General features: G+C 38.7%; 2 protein-coding genes across 4 annotated transcripts; both read right to left on the reverse strand.

Annotated features, from left to right (window-relative positions):
- Positions 1-183: 183 nt before the first annotated feature.
- Positions 184-12,852, reverse strand: LOC137188520 (atrial natriuretic peptide receptor 2-like). The gene is made up of 23 exons (XM_067598170.1): positions 12,808-12,852; positions 12,032-12,122; positions 11,613-11,745; positions 10,981-11,104; positions 10,252-10,356; positions 9,504-9,606; positions 8,965-9,110; positions 8,784-8,856; positions 8,194-8,338; positions 7,934-8,020; positions 7,672-7,815; positions 7,217-7,338; positions 6,806-6,950; positions 6,533-6,581; positions 6,341-6,442; positions 6,014-6,133; positions 5,704-5,797; positions 5,194-5,281; positions 4,879-5,018; positions 4,388-4,540; positions 3,194-3,292; positions 2,011-2,102; positions 184-1,428 (listed from the first exon to the last, which is right to left on the reverse strand). The coding sequence occupies exons 1-23, from the start codon at positions 12,850-12,852 to the stop codon at positions 1,318-1,320; spliced, it is 2,511 nt and encodes an 836-aa protein (XP_067454271.1). The 3' UTR covers positions 184-1,317.
- A 1,155-nt stretch (positions 12,853-14,007) lies between these two features.
- Positions 14,008-23,348, reverse strand: lpar3 (lysophosphatidic acid receptor 3). 3 transcript variants are annotated; one of them, XR_010929268.1, is made up of 4 exons: positions 23,161-23,348; positions 21,698-22,452; positions 16,974-17,730; positions 14,008-16,500 (listed from the first exon to the last, which is right to left on the reverse strand). XR_010929268.1 is itself a non-coding variant. In XM_067596854.1 (3 exons), the coding sequence occupies exons 2-3, from the start codon at positions 22,437-22,439 to the stop codon at positions 17,402-17,404; spliced, it is 1,071 nt and encodes a 356-aa protein (XP_067452955.1). In that variant the 5' UTR covers positions 22,440-22,452; positions 23,161-23,348; the 3' UTR covers positions 14,008-17,401. The 3 variants fall into 3 exon arrangements, 1 of the variants encoding a protein (XP_067452955.1); XR_010929267.1 differs by having other exon boundaries at positions 16,946-17,730; XM_067596854.1 differs by having other exon boundaries at positions 14,008-17,730.
- Positions 23,349-23,821: the final 473 nt, after the last annotated feature.

Below are 23,821 nucleotides of genomic sequence, written 5' to 3' on the forward strand. Positions count from 1 at the left end.
TGACTGTTGTTTTAGGATAGACTTGAAAAAATGTGAACCTATCCTTTAAATGTGTAAGGAGCAGCATTTCAAAATGTCATTATGCAGTGAATATAATATACTCTATTTCCCTCAATATCTTCTGCATTTGTAACCAGATAAATACCAAGAATGCTCAAAATCATAACTTTAAGGTGCCTTTAATGCAAGTTTACACAAACACTGAATAGAAGAGCAACACAATGAAATAAAATAACTCATGTAAATATTAACACTGCACAATAAGCAATGCCTTACAAATACTAATACAGACAACTGTGCATGCTTAATTTACACAGGTGATGAGTTCAGTCAGCTGAGTTGGCTTAATGTTTGTGTGTATCAAATCTGCATCAAGAGTTAACACGACACCATGTAAGATTTTGAAAACTCAACTATGTCATTTGGAAAACACACGTTGCTTTTATAGAAGAGTTTGGTTCTGAATTACTTTAACATCCATGTTCCATCCAGCAGGAAAAGCTCAGGAACTGATAATATTATTAGTGGCTGGTTATTAATTACACCCATGCTTTTTCTGCTGACATGTCAAAATCTCGGCCATAAAAAAAGCCAGTTCAAAGTCAAAATGTTTGAAATGTAAGGAACCAGTCTATAAACATGTTACTCTGTAGACCAGATAGAGTTTATCTGAGCTCTTTGAAAAGTTTTACATGTTTATTATAAGAGAGGGTTCTCTCAATTTACAGGCAATGTTATGTTAATGTTCATATTATTCTTATTTTCTACTGCCCAAATATTTGGACAAATTGTATTTTAATGCTTTGGCAACATTGTTCAAGAAACTTTCATGCCAGTAAAGCCCACTGAGTTGAACTGATTATCTCCTTTTTTCTTGAATGTATCAGGAAAAAGAAAAGTGCCTCAGATTGCAACAATAAAAATAAAGCTATATATGAAAGAAAAATATCAATAACTTGTGACAATAACAGAATTTCTTCAACTCTGGCATGTTTCTCTGCATATTTTTTTACATTCTCTCCAGCAAGTGCAAAAAAAATAAATAATACTTAACCATGTCCATGTCATTTCTACAAATAATCGTCAGTGGGATTTTGTTTGTCATCATCACTCCAGGTCACAACAATGTAACTAAGATAATGAACAACACAACTGAAGACTTTACTGTTAACATTTACATAACTCAGTTTCCAGCTTATCATTGTATCTGCACATTTATCCCCAATGCAGCTTATTGGGCACAGCTCAACTGCACTACACAATGTCTGACCAGTGTTCATACTGTACAGTTATATATTTTAGATATTCTAGCTAGATTTAGTCACTAACTGGAACTGGGACTCCTCTGGACTCAGATGTTCTGAGCAGCAGGTCTGTGTGATCGTCTGTCTTTGCTTCAAGCCACCATGTTGTCATCTCCCCTTTACCCTGTTGGGTTAAAAAAAAAAGAGAGAGAGTCAGTGAGAGAAATAGGAGAGTCATATTGCAAAACCAGGTGTCCCTTTGAATTTTAAATAAAGCCATTAGGGTTTGATGGGGGGCAGAGAGCAGCAGCTGGGGCCACCTCTTAGCAAGACATCACAAGTGTCAGCCATGCAGGCGTGTCCGTAGGGAATGAGAAGCAAACCCCTCCCCCATAATCACACTGGCACCACCCAAACAAGAACAGAAGCCAGCAGAGCAAGATAATACGACACTTCCACGGAAAAGAGAGAGAAAATACCAGACACACCCAGCCTTTATTCCCTTGGAGGGAAGTTTTGAATTTCCTGTGATCTTTTCAAATCTCAGCCTCATAAATCCTTTCAAAAGGGAGTAACCAGTTCATGTGTGATTATCACTGCATCTATTTGGCTTTTGAAAAAAGGACAGTGAGATGTGCTTTCCAACACATTAACAGATTCAAATGAAAGCTGTGAAAGCTGCTCCAGAAAGCTCATTTAATGCCTCAACATTCTTCAAAATAGGTCACACATATGATATGAATGTGCACATAAATGGTAATGTTACCTTCACATTAAGTGTTCCTCTGCAGGTCAGAACGTAACCTCTGAGTGTGTGAAGCAGGTCAGCTGTGGTACCACTCACCTGGATCTTCAGAGCTATGGACCGAGCAGTAAAGAGACACGCAACATGTTATATGAAGCAGTAAAATGTGCAATGGATGAAATATAGTCCATTGGTCATTTGGTCTCAGTGCATCATTATATGCAAAATGAACTGCATGTTTTCAATAACTTAATTCCTCAGTTTTTAGTAATTTTATGAGTCAAATTATTTGTATGACACAATGTGCTGCACAGTCAATCAAACAAAGATCTATTAAATCAATATGTATAAAATAAAACACAAAGTTTTCATGTATTTATTATATCTGATTTTTATATTAATTTTTAGGCCACATCATTATGTTCTATTTCCTACTGATTTTATAATATCATATTCACAATATACTGTATGATTTGTATCTGTAGTGTAGTACCTCATGTGTCTGAATATATGAATCATACACCATAAAAATATTGTTGTCATGTCCAGCATATGTATCTCTTACATATAAGAACAAGTTTATATTAAATCTGTAAGGCATGCTCGAATCATATAAGATATACACATACTTCTTTATATATCTAGTGTGTAATTCTGATATCAACATACAGTATATGATCCTTGAAGGGTTTTTTTATTAATATGGACAATAGTGCTCAAAGGCAAATGGCTAAGATAACATTTGTTTTTCTGCCAAAGCTCTTCAGACAAATGCAGAGTTTTATTTTATGCTTAGTTTTGGATTATATTTATTATTAAATACTTAGCTTTTCCTAACTGAGCATATTATCTGAGCCTACAGTTACTCTGTGTGTCTCCATCACTCAGTTTAATGTGGAGGATTACGTGCTTGATGAGAACAATGTCCATCCTCCATTTTGTCATTCTGTGGTGTACTAGTGACTAAACACACAGACAATCCTGTTTGCTATGTCACAATAACAGCAGTCATGGGATTATGCATTCCCATGAAGCCGTTTACAACAACACTACAGACAAACTCTTGAGTCAAAACTGAATCATATTTGAATCAAATATCAGTAGAACACATACAATCAATGTACCACAGTTTAAAATCTCACACAGTCAAAATTAGTACATTACATTAATTGGATGAAGGACAGTGTGTCTAATTCTTCATTACCTTCACTTGTTGATTCCATCCGAGATGCTGTGTTGACAGTGTCTCCAAATAGGCAGTAGCGTGGCATTTTGGTGCCAACCACACCAGCCACGACAGGTCCTGGCAGGACAAACAGCAGAGATTATAGGCCACACTATTGACTTGTATAACCTAATCATGCAATGCATGTGAGGTTATTTTAAAGGGCATACTCACAATTTTGGAGTTTAGAGTATTTCTACAGTATGATGCAGTCTAATCAATGATTGAGAACGAACAAGAGGTCTCAAGACTGTAATGTCATCAATATGTTAATTGTGGAGCTGATTGAACAGAACAAATTAGGAAAACCAACCAAGTATACATGGTTTTCTGGTGACAAATGAATATGGTCAAGTTCGGAGAACTACACATGAGAAAAGGCATCTTGTGTATCCTTAAAACCAATCTGCATAGAAATTCAAGACCTACAATGATGCTTCAAGTCTTCATACAAGTGACATACTAGTTACAGGCATGTTCTGCCTGATTCTGAATGTATTAGTATTGATCTGTGAGGACTATAATGCTCTAGATATTCCTCTGTTTGCACCAGACTCTCACAACACGTATAACTGATGTGATTACACTGTGGAAATCTAGTGAGGGTGGATGGGGAGGAAGGGGGACTTCAAACAGAAAATCATCACATAAATAATGCTATCTGCATTATTCTCTTTATCCTGACCAGATATTAAAAACCTTATTGAATGGAAAGTAACAGTGAAATAATGCTCGGTAAGCTAAACTCTTTAATATATGCCATTTTTTGTTTCTATTTTTACATTTCACACTGCATTTACATTTACACTAACAGCTTCTTAGTGTGTACATGCATACAGGTCATTTAAGGTTACCTCCTCCCACTATCTGCAACCTTTGATCATTATAAAAATGTAGATGTGCCATCTGTCTGACTAACCTCTGGGAAAATATTACGTAACAAATTGGCTGCCTGCTATTGTGAGTCAGAAATGATTAAAGACTCGTGTAACTTCATGTTTTTTTAACAATCCATGAAAAGTTGATGTTTTGGAGACACATTGTTTTCCCAGGACAGCGACAGTAGCATTATATGTATATGATTTTTTTTGTTTGTTTGTTTTTCTTTTTTACAAATGAAGCACAATTTTAGATTGGTACATGCTATATGTACAGACGAGACACCCCCATTACCTGAATGGATGCCTGCACGTATCTTTAGCTGCGTGTTGGGCTTGTGGGGGATCTTGAAAGTGTGACAGACGCTGACCAGATCCAGGGCCATGCTGGCAATCTCCCCAGCATGATTGATGCCATTTTCTTGAGGGACCCCAGAGACCACCATGTCTGGACACCATGTCAGCCATTGTTCCACAGCAAGGGACAATAAAGGAAGAGAGAGAGAGAGAGACACTGAAATTACTGATAATTAAATATCAAATCATTGATTCAGATACTCTTTAGTAAGAAAACTGTTACTAATGTGGACGTTCATCTCTATGTTTTTATAATTTTGTGTTCTTATTTTCTATGCTTCACCCTTAGATTAGATTAATTTAAGGTTTTCTGTTTCATGTTTTAATACTTTCTCTCAACTTTAACAGTTGACCTTTATCCCTACGATTTATTACTTTATGATAGTAGTTTATCACTTAGCAAAATATAATCTCAACATCCCTACTTACAAGCATCTCCTATTGTCTCCACTTTGTAGACATCATAATTGTCAATGATGTCATCGAAGCTGGTGTAAAGCTTGTTAAGGAAGTCCACTACCTGGTGGGGAGTGCTGGCGCCAGACAGCTGAGTGAAGCCTACAATATCACTGTCACATGAGAGAAATAAAATGTTAGTCACCTGTCTACTGTTATATAAGCAGAATGTATTTGCAAAGAAAGTAGTAAATTACATGCAAGAAAATCAGTGTAAAGCATGTTAAACAACCTACACCTGCATTTCCATTTAAAAAAGAAAATCAGAACAATTAGATGAACACAAACCTGAAGTAGACTGTGGCGTTAGAGAAGCTCTGAGCCTCTGCTGTCCGGCCTTGACGAAGGTCATCAGCCACCGGCTTTGGTAACATGCCTGCAGGGAAACATCATGATTTAAATTATGTGTACGATTATTTTTAATTCTGAGAAAGTGCGTTGTCTTTGGGGCAGTGATAAAGGTGCAACTTCTGCAACCACTAGATGGCAGAACAATCGAGTCTGTGCTTTAATACAGACATCAAGCTTCACTTTTTTGGTTTAAGTACCTCATATACTGGATTTACTAAACAGCGACAACTCTTCCTCATCCCATACTGTATAATAGGATGGTTATATTATGAAGGTATTGTATATGTGCAACGATTCTATAGTTTATGGTTTATCACACTATATCTGCAAAGTCAACAAGACAATTTCCTGAAAGATGCACCTGGCCAATAGCATGATTCAGTTTGGGATCCATCATTAGAGCCATGCAACTTTTTCTCATCACTCCTCACTTTTATCCTGACTTACTGTATAACAACCGATCCGTCTTCTGTTTCTCTTGAAGAAGGTCCTGTGTTCTCTCAGCAACTATGGCCTCCAGATGTTTGCTGTACTTCTCCATCTGCAGTTAAAAAAACTCTGTTTATGTCTGCAACTCACAGGAACCCAGCTGGCTCAAGTAGGAATATCAAATTTGTTTTTGAAGCAATATGTGGGTATACTCTGCAGATTTCCGTTATGTGGAATGGTGGTGATCTAGGCAGATTTTATGCATACTATGTATGTTTAAATCCATATTATTCTGTTGTATTTTGTCATATTGCAGTGGGATTATTACCAAGTTCATCATCATGTCCACAGGGCTGACTTTGTGTGGGTTCATTTTGTCGAGCATCTTCTTCACTTGCTCAAATGTGGGCCTCATAGTGACATTGTGAGACCAGCACCTCTTAATAAGCTGCAAAAATTTTCCAGAGAAGAGAACAAGGTCTCAATATCTAGTATATTGTGTATGATGTGTATGATATACAATACACAGCTACAAGTGTGTGACTAACATTTCCAAGTTATTCGAGAGATGAATCAACAATGAGCTTAGTTAGTACCAATATCACATTTTTCCCTGTGCAGTTTTAGCTACATTCCACATCTACATCTGACAGACCTCACAGTAGTCTCCTTGACTGGGACAGTCAGTATCCGCCTTTCCTGCTTTGAGTTCAGGCAGAGGGGGACGCCACATGATATCCATCCTCACTCCCTCAGCCTGGTCCTGTTAGAGAGGACTGCTAGTTACAAAGCAGAGATCAAATGGAAGCCGAAGGTTGTAATCTAGAGAGAGGGCTGTCATACTCACTGAAATGAGGTCAGAGCGAGTTGCAATCTCAACCAGAATCATGGAGTAGCTGAAAAGAAGGAGGGGAAAGTGAAAAAAAAGAGAAGGGATATCATTTACTATACATTTTCCAGTGCTGTTACTAGCACTGAAATGGAAAACTACTCCTATGTATGAAGAGGCTTGTCTACTGCTACTTTTTAGCCTGTAATGACTTTCATATAATCCAAATATTACTATCCAAAATCAGCTGGTTTAACTGAAAAATGCTTATTGTGTACCACTTAAACACACCTGTAGACATCTGCTGCTGGTGTCATATTGGAGCTGCTTCCCAGCAGGACCTCCGGAGCGCAATATATACGGTTTACATCCCCACAGTTGAAGCCATTACTGACAGCCTCAAAGTCATCCTTCCTGTAAGCTGTGAGCCCATAATCTGGAGCCAAACACAGTGAAATAAGAGTAGAGTGAGGCAGGATGTTGTTTTTGAGCTTGGCCTTGATAATAACATTCCCACTGGTGTAGAATGAGGCTGAGTAGTGCAATGACTCCTGTAAATGTTTAGTGACTCATCATTTATGCGTCATTGCTGTTTTGACTTGTCTTAGCACACATTCATATTATATATTGTCGAGGCTGTACACTACGGACAGTGACTGTTTTGATGACTGCATTTGGTGTATGATGATGATGTTTTGTCACCTGAGATTTTGCACACCCAGCGGTCATCGACGACACAGTTTCTGGAGTGAACTCTCCCATGAAACACCTTGTGCTGATGGAGGTAGGCCATCCCGCGGGCGATGTCAGTGGCAAAGGACAGTCTGCATGGCGAAAGAGATTTTACTGTATATATATTTGATGCATTTGTTTTCACCTAAAGTTAAAAGTTTAAAAAATGCACGTCTCGCTGCTTTAATGGTGTTATGATCTATTGAGGCTCTTGTTGGAGAAGTGAGTATCTCTATTTTTTTTGTTTTTGAGACACCAAAACAAGGCATTTTCTGTTCAAGTTTTACTCAGCAAATTAAATTTGGCATTTTCTTGATGTTGTTAAACACTGTATCATCTGTGAGCCAGTTATCAGTGGAAGTAGAAGGAAAAGAAGGAAAAGATTAAAACATCAGCTAAACCCTCAAGGTTTCAGGTTTTCTCACCTGAAGCCCCAGTTGATGGGGATGTCATCGTTCAGCAGGACATCAGACAGGCTTCCTTTAGGGCAGTACTCCGTGATGATGCTCACATAGGGCACCTCAATGGAACCACCAATGAATTTGCATATATTGGGGTGGTCCAGTTGCCTAGCCCACATGAAAAATGACAAATGAGCTTGTATAAAAACTGCATGACTAGTTGTGTGATTTGTTCAATATGCAAAAAAAATATTGCCCTTTGACCTTTCCTCATTTCTTTTCTCACCTGACTTCTTTCACCTCCTTCCTGATGATTTTAGAGAGGGTGAAATGTTTCTTCTGGATGTGTTTGACTCCCACCGTTCTCCCATCACTGCAAGAGAGTTACACTTCTATATGAGAGTACGAATGTCCATTTTCACAATTCATGTATAAACTTGTGAGGAAATAATTCAATTAATGAATCAAAAAATGAATCAAAAATGAGTGTTTTTCCCATTCATTCATGAGCATTTATCTAAACTAAGGTCTGTTTAAGTGTCTCACTAGATGCCGGGCTGGATGAAGCCTTGTTTGAAGGAGGTGTTGACTCCAGTGCACACGGTCACATCAGTGGTTCGACTGACGCTGGAATTACTCTTGAAGCGCTGCAGGCTGGTCATACTGCCGACATCCATGCAGCACATTCTACCTGCAGAGAACCGGTCAGGGAATATGGTCACACACAGTACCAACTTATTCTTAATTGAGAATAATTTGGGAGACTGCTGAGATATGAAAGTACTAAATCCAAGATCAGACATTACTGTGTTTTGGATATGGGTAAAAAAATGTCTGAAATGGACACCAAAGAAAGGGGGAAATAACCTCTACTGTCAGAAGTTCTTCATTAGTCCACTGACGCGCAAAATACTTTCAGTCCTGGCCCACTCATAGTTATTTAAAAACCTAAATTTGAGAATGCAATTCACATAATAACAGATATGACATTTCAGAGCCTGCTTCTTGTCTCTGTAAAGTAAAATTGAAGCGACCCGTTCCTGAAGCACAGTCCAATCCAGAGCTTTCATATATTTCTGTAGAAGTATGCATCTGTAAACAGTATCTTTTAACAAATTCAGCATGAGACATTATACCAAATATTATGTTCTTGTAGTTAATGATCCAGCTTTCATCCCAAAACATCTTCTGTTTCTGGTACTGAAGCCACTGTAGGAAGGAAATTAAGATAAAGATCAGTGCATGAAATATCTCCTGTATTTGTGTGTGTGTGTGTGTGTGTGTGTGTTTGTGTGTGTGTGTGTTGCACAGACTCACCACCATGGTTAGGATGAAGCCACTGCTGAAGAGAGCGACTGGAAGCCCGATGGCCACCTTGATCATGATGGACATCGGACAGATGCCGCAGTCTGCAGGACAGTTCAGACAGTTCTCCTCCGGCTCGCAGACGTCATCCCCGCACACTAAAAAACATTCAAACATCTAAAATGTATTTTACGCAGAAGGCAAAAATTCTAAAGTTTTGTGAGCAGACTTTTGTTTTTGTTATTCTAAATAGTAGTGATATGCAGCAGTTGTTTTAAAATGATAACTATTCTACTGCAAGGTCATACATACATTGCCCTTTTCCCCAGAGTTTCTCTCCAGGCTGCAGATGAAAACAAGACTGTGCTCTCAGTCTCTCTGGTTGGTATAAGACATGTTTATATGATTGTGCATTGCTGAACACCTATGATGGTGACCTATGACCTATGGTTTTACCTGATTATGGCTGAACAGCAGAGGCATTATTAAGCACATATTGTAGGATTCAGCATATCAACAAATGGAAATGTCATAAGTGTTGACAGACTGACCTTGGGCACTGACAACAAGCACTTTGGACTCCAGTGCTGCGTGCATCTGTCCTATTTTGATATGAGCAATGACTGAGGTGACTCCCACATGGATCAGCACCACCTAAATAAGAAGCCATGATAGAAATTAAAATGCACTTGTAGTGTAGTCTCAATCACCAATTTGATTTGTTGTTTTCTCATGAGTTTTAAAAAATCCCAGTCCAAGAAAAACTGATTAGAGCTCTAAACTCAATGATTATTGTAAATGAAAACAATATTCATAGAAAACATATCTTCAGATAAGTGTCACACTTAAATTCACTATTTTATGACTTCAAAGTGAATCCAAGCAATCTGAAAAACATCAGAGCTATAGAGCTGTTTACTCTGTTATCTGTAGCTTTAATTGTACAGTTATTTGATAAGCTGGAACCCAAACTATGGCTTTCTCGTAATGTCCTACTAACAAACAAGTAATTACAACTTGTTGCCATGTTGTATCGTGACACACCAGCATAACAAACTGATTTCACAAAGGATGTGTCACTTTGTTTGCCTTTTATGTTTTGCCTGGATACAAGATGAATTCCTCTTCAGACAACAAAGTTACACTTAAAGATGAACATCTGCCATTTGACAAACAGTTTTTCACCCAAAACAGTGCTCAAAAGTGATGTATTGCAGTTTGTGAATTGTTTTAATAGTACAGGATGATTTAACACATGTTAAAAATTTCTTTTCACAGGTTTTGTTTGGTTTGGTTCACCTTTGAAGTCCAGTATTTCTGGGTCATCTTCCCTGCTTTGGATACAGTGTGAGTCACTATTTTACCATCGTCAGGAATCCACGGGCCACAGATTCTACCATGTTTCTGTAAAGAAACGGCATAACAGTTTGGAGAGAGGTTTTATTCCAAAACATGCTCTCTACACAGTTCAAGTGTGGATTTCTGACTGAATTTTATTAGAGTTCAACAAGTTATTTGTTCACTAACAAAGTTGATGTGTCTCTGCTGGTGAAAAACACTGGTATAAGACAATTAAATTAAAAAACGCTGTATATTCTGCTAAATTAGACTATTTTTTCAACTCTGTAATATTGAAATATGACTTTTCAAGCTACATTTTTCCTAAAAGTGGATGGGTAGTGTTTTGAAAATCTTCGACATCTTAATTCATTCAACAATTTCACAACATATATGCACATTTGGCTCTTTATTTCTTCACCAAAGTGTTTACTAAGATTTTAAATCATGGTCCCGTGAAAGCAAATCTGAGAAAAGCATTAAACATGAGATGATATCTAGAATAACTGACTAAGCCCGAACTATGGGAAAACCTAATAAGATGGTTACGGTTTACTTTATCTTTTGTTAATCTCAAGCAAACATGGTTTGGTTTGGTTTAGTTTTCTTTATATCAGGAAGAGATGATGAAGACTATGTGTTTGGTGGGATGAAACCAGTGTTGTGCAACTCCATGCTGTGTTTACTGACCATGAGGCCCAGAGGACAGGAGTGGATGTTGGCGTGATACACACAACAGTTCATTTCATTGGCATTGTTCCAGTTTGCTGGGCACTCGTGTTCATGACAGAACCTCTTCGCCTCTGACGCATCACTGGAAGCAAAGATGGGTGGATAGACTAATTAATTAACAGCCCATAATGCTAATTACAAGCATGAAAGCTCATCAGCCTGTCTAATCTAAACTTGAAAATGAAATGTTTTATTATCAATTAAGACAAGAAACATCTTAAGTGACACAGATGCATCAGTCAGGAATTAATTCTTTATGTCTGATTATTCCTAAAAAACACACACACTTTTCCAAAAGCTGTGATAGTGTGTGTTTGTTATTGTGTGCTGTATTGTGATACTTCATTAAGTGTCACCTCTTAAAACATTGAACTTTTTTTTTCTTTTTTTCTAAATTTTCCCAGCATCTTAATCCCAAGTAATGATCAATGAATCGTCTCAGATGAATATGTGGTTGCATTTGTGTGTGCCTTTATCTCTGTGTTATTTGAGTGTGTGTGTGTGTGTGTGTGTGTGTGTGTGTGTGCGTGCATAGGCACATTCAGGGCATGGCAGACGTTTAGGATTCCAAGTGTATGTAACACACTCACCTGAACTGGAAAATCTTGTTCCTGACTGCGTATTCGTAGAAGGAATCTGAAGCTGTCACCGCGTACGAGACGTTGAACTCTTCCCCATTGGTTACTTTCTCTGGAGGACGCTGAACCCAGGCCATTTCCAGACCTGTGACAACGCACACATGCATGTCACCTGCACATATACGCTCAAACATTGTACATATGCATGCATAAAGGGATACTGTGTGCTGTATTTGCACATCATTCTGTTGGGCCCCACCTACTAAGCTACTGTTATTAATTCAGGACGTATCCTGTAAATGTTGTCTCCTTCCTTTCCTCAGCCGGGACTGATTTTACAGTAAACTGTCACAAATAAATCCTTGAAACTAACTACAGATTCAGCTGTTTCAGTTGCTATGACACATTTATAATGTACAAGAACAACTTACCACCACAATTTATCATGTTGAAATCATTTGGATTGTCGCTCGGCCAACAGTCGTACTCTGTGTTGTCCAAATCATGCCAGCAATTTGCTCCCTGCAGGCAAGATAGCATTTTTACACACTGTAAAGGCCTTTTTGTGTGTGTGTAAATGATTTTTAAAAGCCAAACGTGTGTAAACTGGTTTATCAGTGAGTCAGTGCAGCTCATGTCTGCATGTAAATTAATTAACTACACAAATCTGTAGAGCCTTGTTGGTTTTGAGCCAAAAATGATAAAAAGTCAAATCAAACAGCACCCAGACATCAAATATCAACATCACTAAAAGCACAGTGGTAGATAAATGACTTGAGAACTTGTGATAACTTAGTCAGAATCGCAGGATTATTTTTTTCATCAGGAAGAATAAAAGCACAGATTGAGTACAGAATGTCAATTCAGCCCCACAAGAGGCTGGCAAGTAATCCAGCACTACGCTGAAACACCACAAGCCCATGGCCACATGCCCACAGCAGCAAGTGTTTCTGACAAGACAACAAAAGCAAGGGGGGGTTCCTCAGGGATACATGAAAATGTGAATATTATACATTCAATTTGCACAGTTGTTCATATTCTTTTGTCTGTGTGATAAAACCACAAGCGGATGCTTCAACCTTGCCCCCGTTTCACATCATAGTGCAGTGTATTATCAGTTTATACATCTCAGCCCACATTTCCTCTCTTCAATTATATCTCCATCCTAGTGATATATTTGCAAATCCTCGACAATGTGAGAACTTACCAGCAGGAAACACAGGTAGAGGGTTGCCGCTGTCCGTAGAGCCATGAGGAGGACTGCTGCTGTGTCTGGACCCGCTGTGAACTGACTGACTGACTGACTGAAAGACCAAATTTGTGTGTGCATGTGTGTGTGTGTGTGTGTGTGCATGTGTAAATGTGTGTGTGCAGTCACCTCAACACAGCTACAGTAATCTTCCCCAACTGTGTGTTCCTGAAGACGCCAACCTCTCCCATGTCCCCAATCGTCAAATCAGCAGAAGAGGCTCTCCAATCACTGTATGATCATGTACTCGTTCACAAGGAGCTTCAGCTCACCTTTACTGACCTACAGAGCAGCATTGCCCAGAGGTCTCAGACCTGTCCACCAGGGCAACGCTTCATCTGTTTAAGGTGTCTAAATGATCTTTTCCATGCACTGTCCTAAATTAGTGGTAAAGATTTTTCTATCAGCTTGACATTTAACATAAATATTCAACCCTGGTAAACATGATTGTAGGTCCATTAGTTTTAACTTCATCTTGCATTTTAGGTATTTTAGGCATTTAGTTTACAATGCAGAATGACTTTAAGAGTCTTCCTCTTTTTTTGAGGTATTTTTGGGACATTTCACCTTTATTTGACAGTGGAAAGCTAAGAGATGACAGAAAATGAAGGAGAAAGACGTCTTCCTCCAGGATAAATCAACAGGAAGCATTACCATTGCCTACCTCTTGTTAAAGGTAGGACTGGGAATTGTTTATTGCATGTAATGCCAGCTTTCTGTACTTGATTGTTTTCAATATTCGATCTGATGGACACATTTTGGTCAATACCAAAAAAGTATAGGGGCTGGATACCCAGCACTAATCACAGGATGCTCTGTTTCACTGGAGAATTGTGCCAACAAGTGATTTTGTCTTGTGATTGTGGAGGTTTTTAACTGAGGACACATATCTAACATCAAATGGCTCAAAAATACAAGGTGTGTTCCTCTGAGAAAAAATGTAGACATGAATTTCAATCAAGTATGTTGACTGTTTTGTATGGTGCACTATTAATCATTATCTAAAACAGTCCCATACTGTGTGAGGTCCTTAAGTTTTGACAGTGTGTGTCAGCAAGTGCAGTGAAACTCCATTTACCAAGTTGCTTATATTACTGTGTACAGTTTAAGTCCAGCATAATCATGCAGAGACAGCAGAAACCATACAAAGTGGAAATGTGATTTTAAACATTTTTTATTGTTATGCCTGTTGCTTCTGAATAAATCAATCTGCAAATAAATAATACATAATACATAATTTAACTACTATAATTGAACTGGGCCTCTACTATATGAGTCCTTGTCTTTACAGCACAATGAATATTTATATAACATTATATCCTGTTTATATCATATCCTCTGCCTACATCTGTTTGTCCTGAGATTAAGAACAAACCAAAAGACAGCATTTCTGAACATCTGTGAAATTTAATTGGCTTTTCAAGAATGCATAATTATAGCACAGCTGTAGAAAAAGGCCCGCCACACAGTTTACAGTTCATGTTTTTTGGGACTGCAAAACCAGAGTGGCAGGCAGCAGTCACGACAGGTCCGCAGAGGGCTCTGCTGAGGACATACAGTACTCGCTACAATGTTGTTCATGTTCTTAATGGAAACCACATGATTTTAATCAAGTCGAACCTCAACCTGAAACTTTTATGAGTAAAAATGTACAGTGTTAAACCTTTTCTTCTGCTGTCAAAGGATACCAGTTGTGTTTCGGAGATTAAATCCTGAGTGGTGTGTAAGATTTTACTGCATAAAAGGACTTTAATATGTGATTAGGAATCTCTTAAAAGCAGGTTACCTCCAGTATGAGGGAAATAAAAACGTCTGTGGGTTCGTGGCTGCCAAGAGTGAAAGGTTATGAGCAATACGCTTGCATTTCAAGCATGTCAACTTGAGTAAATTAGAGGGGAGGTTTGAAACTAGAACTTAGCATTTAAAGGCTTTTTGGGAAAACAGTGGAAATACGTATATGCAGTGCATATTAACAGCATACTTTTAAAGGATATGACTGTGATTTACATCTAAATGCACAGAATATACAGTTAATAACCCACAGAACCTGTTGTATTGTTTAAATGTATTTCACACTTCCTTTAGACTACAACCATTTTTGAGATGAGGAACATAGGTAGGTAGGTGAAACTTACAGGGCAAGTAGGTTACTGTTGATCGCAGAAAACTGTAGTAAATTTATATTTATAATACTTTCGTGCACTTGTTATTATAACTGAGTGCAGTGCAGTCTAATTCAGAAGAGGATCTTGTTCCCACCACTCAAGAGTCCATTTTTTTCCTTGAGCTCTTGGGCAAATAATCTGAGTGACTGAGAGGAAACTAAAGGTCACCCATTAATTGGCCCAAACAGAGTAAAATCATCCTCAAGTGGCGGCACTTGAGCACAAGGAATCTTAAGCAACAGTACTTCATCAACTATAAACAAGTCATGTAATATATGTGTCAGATAATCCTTTCAGTGTTTTGTTTTTTGTAGCTCATTAGTACACTGACATCTGCACTAGCAAATGTTTTAGGCTAACCATTACGAGCAGTTATTAGCAGTTTGTTTGTTTTTTTTTATCTAAAATCAGTATGACTCAGTCAAACAGGATTTGCAAGTATGGCTCTGTTTGGCTAACACAGGTGCCAAGTGCGTGGTGTCTGCAGCATTGATAAAATGTAAAAAAATATATATAGGAAAAGGTCACATATTGTAAATTATAACAAACATTTCTGTGTTTAAAAAGAATATCTGACACTATTTGCTTAATTATAACTTACATACCTCCCTCATACTGGTAAAACTAACATGTTCAAAATGTCAAAAAACATTTTTTAGCCCAGTTTTGGTACTTATACTTACTTATTCCACTTGATGTTCATATTAGAGGTTCCCACTGACTACTTAGTCAAAGTAATAATCCTTATTCTTTACAGTAATATTGTTGCAAGCCTTATTGCGAAATTACCCTGTATGTTTCTTACTGTTTCTGTATCATGTCAAGTCATATCAAAATGAAAAAAGACCATATTGTACATGTTATCATGTTTGAAGTTTTTTTTTAAAAAAAACATGAATTTCCAAAAGCCATTTCTAAAAACACTCACATATTCAGTGAATTTTTGTGGTTTTAAATATCCAACAGGTATAAAAGTCACAGACTACACAGAAATTTCAGTTCAATAAAGAAAAACACCACCACTGGAGCTGTAAACTGCTCCACTCACCACTCTCAGGTGGCATTCCTATACTCCCAAGATAAAAACAAAATAGCTTTATGATGTAATGTCCTTTACGACAGGAGTGGCAGCAGGTTGAAAAAGAGTCATTTGAACCCTGTAAATGATTTAGCAGTGGAGTCGTCAGAGCAGCTTCGGGATGAGGAGTAAGGGTGGAGGGGGCTGGTCTACAATCTACTTCAGTCATATCCTCTTTGGTTCCTGCAGGTACACAACGTATGCTGAACCTCCAGCAGGAATCCAGTGTGTCGAAACATCATTCTCCAACCCCTGCCCTCTCAGGTGAGCAGCTGTTGCGTCAGAGCAACGGCAGCCTGAGCGGCAGCCAGAGCTGAGTCTGAGCGTATGTGTAAAAATGCTTCAGGGAGAATGAGTTCACCTCCATGACATGCTGCAGGCAGGAGTTTATCTGTTTGTGTAGTTGAGCTGATAAAGGAAGACAGATGGGACAAGAGAGCAGTGACTGTAACCTATTCCCCTGAGGCAAAGTTGCTTTACAAAAGAAAGCCCTGTGTGGTTTTATAAAGCTGAAACCACAAAATAATCAGGTACTAACTGTCATACAGCTGAAGTTAATTCACCTCGTCTTGAAAGCATCTTAGAAGATGTACAGGTAGATAATTACAGTACTGCAGTTTACAGTATTTCCCGCTGGCTGTGTTTAAAAATAGGAAATAATCATTGAAATGGTGCCTCCTAAGCAATCCTACAATTTTATAGTACCTGACTATAAACAAGCACCATTTCTTAATAAGTTCATCCATTGCTTCCTTAAAGATGCAAAGGAAGTAAATCTATAGGATAATTTAATCACATGTACACAAATCTGTATTAGGGAGGAAATAAAGTCACTCTTAGCATAATTTTTTACCCTTTTTGAGGTAAAAGTGGAAATGTACCGGTGTGTACGGGATTCTTTCTTCAGCCATTGGAGTGCAGTATCATCCAAGTTTAAATAGCCCACAGGGATGTGATGAAGAAAACTGAAGCAGGAAGAAACAGCAACAGGAATGAATGTCCCATTAAACATAAATGGGAGCAGTTTCCAAAACTGTGAAATCCTGACAAAACTGAAAAAGCACATTGTTGCATCCATCTGGGGACTTGATAGTGCATCAAGGTCTCCTCATTTCCATCTCACCACAACTCCGGCTCCACACTGGAGGCAGTTGGCCTGCAGAGTCTCTTCAACAAAGCACTTTTAATCTGAAGATGATGTCCCCTGAGACCAACTGTGGTTTCTCTTTCAAGTCAACTCCAATCTTCATAAGGTACGTCCACTCAAAGCTGGACAGAAGTTCTAAGAAATTCTTAACAGTTTCCATTTTCAGGTCTTGAGTATGCCCTGATCGTCATTTTTAGTCTCCTCTGAGGGAGGCTGGCTGTTGCCCGTATCCTGAGCAGAGCTGAGTGGCCTGGCGTTAGCCCTTGTTGACCGCTGCCGTCGAGTGCCATTGCCGATGCAGCGCATGAGGTTTTTAAAGGTTGTCCACATTTCCTCATCCTTGTAGGAGTAGATGCAGGGGTTCATGACAGAGTTGAGTACAGCCAGGAGCAGTAGCCAACGTTTTAATTTCATAACGTTACAACTCGTACAGTTGATGCCGTCCAGCAGCAGAACCACCAGGCCTGGAGTCCAGCAGAACACAAAGGCCCCTTCAGGAAAAAAACACAGCAAATCAAACACAGTTAGGTTTATATTATAAAATATGTGAGTCAACTCATATTTTTTATATACATGTTTTGTGCAGATGTCAGTTTGAAAAAATTAGACTTTGCCCTAAAGTTCAGGTGCCAATTTACAAAAAGGCTGCCTATGCTTATTTACTTATGATCAATACACTTAATTAATGTTAATAAATTGTGATCGCTTGAGACACATTGTAATAAACCTGAAATTATACATAATTAAAGTTGTTAGTAGTAAATATTAAATGTTTAGCTTAATTAAGATGCCAACTTACTTTGACAAAGGATAAACAGCACAAACTAAAGGGATTCTTTACTTAAATGTGGGCTCACAGCCTGCAATGCATTCATGCATTACACCATACTTTTTCTTACTTGTAAAGCATTGACAAGTACTTAATTACCAATTAATAATGAAATCATGAGTAACCATAAAATCCCTTTAAAAGAAAACTGGAGTGTTCCAAAAAATAATCTCCTCCGTCTTTTATTGGCAGTGAAACTGTAACTGCCTGTCAGAAACACAGTCTAAAAACACAGTTTACTACTGGCACCTGCTGAGCTACAGTACTGGCTTTTTGGAGATTAGGGTGTGTATCCTGCTCAAGGGCAGTTTGACCAAAGTGACTGGATGATATTCACATTTTACTCCTGCTTCCTTCAGGCTGTTGTCACTTGTCAAACTCTGGAGAGTGACACACTGTTTAAATATTAACTTAACTCAACTCAGGATGTCTTTGGTAATCCATTATTGCTCCCATAAATGAAGCTTAAACACAGACTGTATAAGATTATCATTTGTGTTAAAAAAATCACTGCATCATGGATGAGTAATACCATCACAACAAGCAGACACATGCAGGTTAGGAATACAATGCTATTATTGTGTTAAATACTTAACGCTGTGTGTTTGGTAAATAATATGGTAGGTCACAGGGCGACTGAAGCAAGCAATTAGCCATCTATTTCAAACATGTTTGGGCACAAAACAGAGCCACCAAAGGGATTTCTGGAACTGTGAGGAAGCCACAAGCAGCAACTTGTCTGCGCAACCAGCATCTCTACGGCTGTAATAAGAGAAGAAAACAAGAGCTGTGCTTTATAGCACACATACTCTCTCTCTCTAACTCTAACTCTCTCTCTCTCTTCCTCTCTCTCTCTCTCTCTCTCTCTCACACACACACACACACACAAATCAGATCATGGTCACTTTTGGGGACATTACATAGACTTACATTCATTTCTAACCTTAACCATAACCACTACTTGCCTAACCCTAACCTTAACCACTCACCCAAAAATCAACTTTTTCCAACTTGTCCCCAGTTGGACAAGCCATCCCCAGTTAACCTGTCCTAAGTCTGAAATCTTAGGACCCCAAAAGTAGCCTATGACAGACCACACATACACACACACACACACACACACACACACACACACACACACACACGAAAGCATGTGTATATATGTATATATATATATATATACATATATATATATATATATATGTACACAGACAGAGGAGCTGGAAGAAGCATTGTTCTCAGTTCATATGGTTTCTACTCCTCCTAGGCCTGAAAGTCAAAAAAGTTTGCCACATTTTTACGGCGAATTTTCTATTTCTATACTCTGTTATGTGCTTTTCCGCTTGTCTTTTATCTTAGTCTTTCATGGCGCACATGTCCAAAATAAAGTCAACTAAAACCCCATTAAAATGACTTCCACTTGCACTTTTGATGTATTCCACAAGTTGAAAATTCGAACTTCCTTCCCCTTTAATCTCAGACAAAGAAAAACAGAGTTGTTTTTTTTTTTTTTTTTTTTGAATCACACATTTCAAGCATATGTTCCTTTTCTCAGTTGGTATTCGTTTGACGAGGCTTTTTTTTTTTTTTTGCATGTTGGTTGCACATCAAGAAGGAAAACAAATCCGAACCTGAATGATGTAGTGTGATGCTTCACTAAGTAAGCAGGCCTCAACAGTTTAGATATGTTCCAAATAAATGGCTGTAGGCTAATGAACCACAAGAACTGTTGTTTACCAAAGCATTACAAGTAAAAGGTAAAAATTTCCTTACACTTATTTGTTAGACATAAGAGGGACTAAATAATTCATTCAATTGCAGATTTGAACACATGATTTTGTATTTCTTTTTATGTCTCTCCAACTATATCCCTATCCAACATTTCTGCACTCATTCATTTTAATTTGGTTCTCACAAGTCGGTTTATGCGTCTGAACTGGTTTGTCCAGTTGCCTTTCCCACCTTAGCAGATTGCTTTTCACCACAGAGTTAACAGTTTGTTTTTTCCTGCTTAATACATCCCATAGACCTGAACCTGACTACGTGCCTCAGAAGTCTTGATATTTCCTGAGATATCACTTCCTTGAGTGTGTCAGGTGCTTTTTTTTTTTTTTTTTTTTGCATTTTAACCCTAAATCACAGCAATCTCAACAGTGGAATTTTACAATGACATTTGTGCACTAACACTTTCGCAAGCTAAAGGGAACTTGCATCTGAAAGCAATTGACAAAGTCAAAGTATAGGTTCTTCTTCTTTTTTTTTTCTTTTTTTTTTTGATGGGTGGGGAGGAGGGGACATTCATTGAAGGCCAGTAGTGTGGTGTGGATGGTACGCCACACAGGCTGAGGAGCAGTGTCCTTGCAGGGAGAGATAATTACACAGCAGTTTGGAATAAAGTGTGTTCAGAGGCAGACAGCTCCTACACTGCATACAGTCTCGAGCCATCTGGCCAAGCAAGCGGAGCGTCTCAGAGAGACAAAGAACAATGACAGACTGCGCAAAATCACTACAACTATCTCATGCATTTTTTTATCTGGATGACGATCTAAAGAGGGTATGAAAACAAAAACTATAAAAAGCACCTTCAACATCTGAAGCTATCTGACATCTGACACAAGTCTCAGCAGGGTTTGACGGTAATTCTATTTGAAAGAGAGTGAATTAGTGACATATTTTCTTCATGTGTGTAACACATGAATAAGATTATGCATTTAACACCCCATTTTGGTGCTCCAGTCGAATATTCTGGCGCTATAAGTCCTATTGTTCCATTCTTTAAAGCACTGGGAGGGAAACAGTTTGGGTACTGTATCTCTATTGCGAGGTATCCTGTTGCAACACCTTAACAAAGAGAGCCAGACCGGGATATCTGACTGCCTGATCTAAGATGAAAATGCATGAGAAGAAAAGGAAGTTTAAGGGTGTGTTTGTGCTTTCTAACTCTGGGAAATGGGAAATAAAGGAGTTGAGTAGTACTGACACACTTATAATCGTATAATCGATTAACAGATGAAGTGAAAACAGCTTCATAATTGAATAACTGTTCTGGAAATTTATAGCACGAAAATGCCAAACTTTATCTGGTTCCAGCTTCTCCAAAGTGAGGATTTGCTGCTTTTTCTTGCTTTGTATCATGTAAATATGATTGGACAAAACAAGCAATTTAAAGATGACCCTTTGTGCATCTTTTAGTATACTATCATACTGTATGGATGAAATTATTGATCTGTTAATCAGAAAATGAATAAGTGATTAAGTAACAAGTGTTAATTGCAGCAGCCCTGTTAATGAGTGTTTAAGCAACTCGGAAGAAAATAAACTCAGATGATCAGACAGAGGTTACAGAAACATGTTGCTGACTCCTTTGCTTTCATTTAAGACCACTTCAAATTATGACAAGCACTCAACATGTTTGCTTAAAGCACTTTAAGCGTTTGTGTGTTATTATGTTTCCCTTCATATCAGGAAAACACAGATTAGATTCCAGCATGTTCAGCAGTGACTCAGTGAACTAGCTGGACTTTAAACCCTGACCGAAGGCTTACAGCTGAATACCACAACTACTTAACACCTTGCAGTTGCAGGGAAGTGTTCTGCTGTATCATCGGTGGAGCACAGACTACACTTACCGAGCACAACCATAACGGTTTTGATGAGCTTGATGGGCGTCCTCTTGCGGTTGATTGAGCCACTGGTGTGTGGCATGAGCACGGATGTCTTCTTCTTGACGTAGATGTAGATCCTCATGTAGATGGCCACCATCACCAAGAACACTACCAGGTTAGACACTGACCAGAAGACCAGGTAGCTCCTGCTAAAAATGGGTGCCAGCTGGGAGCAGTCACCCAGGTTGCAGATACAGTTCCAGCCAAGACTTGGCACAGCCCCCATGAAGATGGAGATGGCCCACACCAGCACGATCAGCAGGGTCACCCTCCTCTTAGTCAGGTTGCTGTGGACTTTCCAGTTCATGACGGAGATGTAGCGTTCCAGAGCTATAACAAGCAGGTTAGCCAGTGAGGCCGAGAGGCTGACGTCCAGAAGACCTTGGCGGATGAAGTATCCTTTAACTGTCAGTCTCCGTGACGCCTCACCTGTGTTAAACATGAGGTACACGTACGCTATGCCAGCGAGGAAGTCCGAGGCGGCAAGGTTGGCAAGAAGATAGTAGAAAGGGTAGTGGAACCTCTTGTTGGTGATGACAGCAGCTATGACCATAGCGTTGGACCCCAGGATGAAACAGCAGAAGAGAGAACCCACCACCTGGACCAGAATGAGCTGCGCTTTGTCCCATTTATCCTCTGCGCCGCTGTTGTTGTAGAAGAAGACCATGGACTCATTATAATGACAGCTGAGGTTCTGCTGGGCCATTTTGGAGATGCGTCTGTGAAGAGAGATAGAGAAAATGAAGGACCATTTACGAACTGATGAATATCTCTTAAACTACGTACGCCTATTTAAAGCCATGCAGGAAATTCATTTGGAGGGCTTTCTTTAATTAAATGATAACAAAAGAAGAATGCAATGATAAAAGTGAGTTTACTATCACATAGTAGTGCCAATTACTTTACGGACAAACAACATCTGAGCAAAGATTTAAAGACTTCAAAGGAAAGTGCACATACCAAAACCCATTTACTGCAAGAAACTGCAACTATACTTGAACAAGATAGTGGCCATAGTAACAATAAAAAGAGAGCCAAAACAATACACTCAGTCATGTGAAATGAGAAAAGGCCATAGACTGATTTTTTTTCCCTTCCATATCTCTAGTTAAACACAACAGATATGTTGCAGAACAAGTTTTCCACGTAATAAAGTCTAAAGTAGAGTTTTCTGTATCACCTGAGGAGCCTCTCTTTATTATGTAACTAACTTTACTACAACCTGTTCAACTTGGTTTACTAACAACAGCAGAAGAAGAAGAAGGGAAGAGAAATTCCCACACTGTGTCAGGCTGTGGCTGAATGACAAAGAAAAATAAGCTCTTGCAGAGTACAGAAAACAAAATAGAAAAGATATAATTTTGCCAACAGCAGAAAGAAGAACAAAGGGCTGCTTATAAGAAAAAATGTCAACCTGGTGCTCTCACCTGTGGTAAAAGGTTTGTCTGCGGTGCGTCAGTTGGCTGAAAGTTGCGAAATATTCCGTGCAGAGTTAATTATCATTTTCGCCCTGCTGCTTTCTTCCCCCGCAGTTGTGGACGGTTCGAGGTGACAGCGGCAAATGAGCGGACTGAAGGGAGAAGTATCGAGTGTCTTCACTTTGAGGCTGGAGCTCGGTGACGTAGAGGGCGTGTGCCACCCAGTCTCACATAGCTCCGGTTGACCGCACGAAGCCCCGCGAGCTCACAGCCCGATCAGAGGACTGTTTCACAATGATGCACTTTGATTTATCAGCTAAATTACTAGTAAAAGTACTAATTATGCAGAAAATCAGACACTGTGACTGTGACTGATATAAGCCAGGTATAGGCGAGAAGAAAAAAACAAAGTTCTGCCACACAAATTTTGATTCATTTTTCAGACTTTTCTCTAAACTTTTTTTTGTGTGTGAAATATTGTAAAGTTTTACCTCTTTGGTCGTCTAACAGTTATTTATTTGGTGGAACTGCTAACAACTCAAATATCTGTAACTTGACAAGGAGCCACAACGACACACGGGGGTTACACGCCAAAAAGTTTGGGAACTACTGATTTAATCTTTAACTTTTTAAAATTTTTTTATAAACTTATTATATATTACTTCATCTG

This window comes from Thunnus thynnus, chromosome 8 (assembly GCF_963924715.1).
Source record: "Thunnus thynnus chromosome 8, fThuThy2.1, whole genome shotgun sequence".
NCBI lineage: Eukaryota > Metazoa > Chordata > Actinopteri > Scombriformes > Scombridae > Thunnus > Thunnus thynnus.

Bases quoted from the DNA above. Each gene is read 5' to 3' on its own strand.
- LOC137188520 (XM_067598170.1), bottom strand. From the start codon at position 12,852: ATGGCTCTACGGACAGCGGCAACCCTCTACCTGTGTTTCCTGCTG. The intron at 10,357-10,980 runs GTCAGTAAACAC...GTTTCTTTACAG, and splicing joins CCTGTCCTCTGGGCCTCATG to AAACATGGTAGAATCTGTGG. The intron at 5,019-5,193 runs GTTTGTGTTCAT...CTCATGTGACAG, and splicing joins AACGCCACAGTCTACTTCAG to TGATATTGTAGGCTTCACTC.
- lpar3 (XM_067596854.1), bottom strand. From the start codon at position 22,439: ATGGCCCAGCAGAACCTCAGCTGTCATTATAATGAGTCCATGGTCTTC. The intron at 17,731-21,697 runs GTAAGTGTAGTC...TTTTTCCTGAAG, and splicing joins AACCGTTATGGTTGTGCTCG to GGGCCTTTGTGTTCTGCTGG.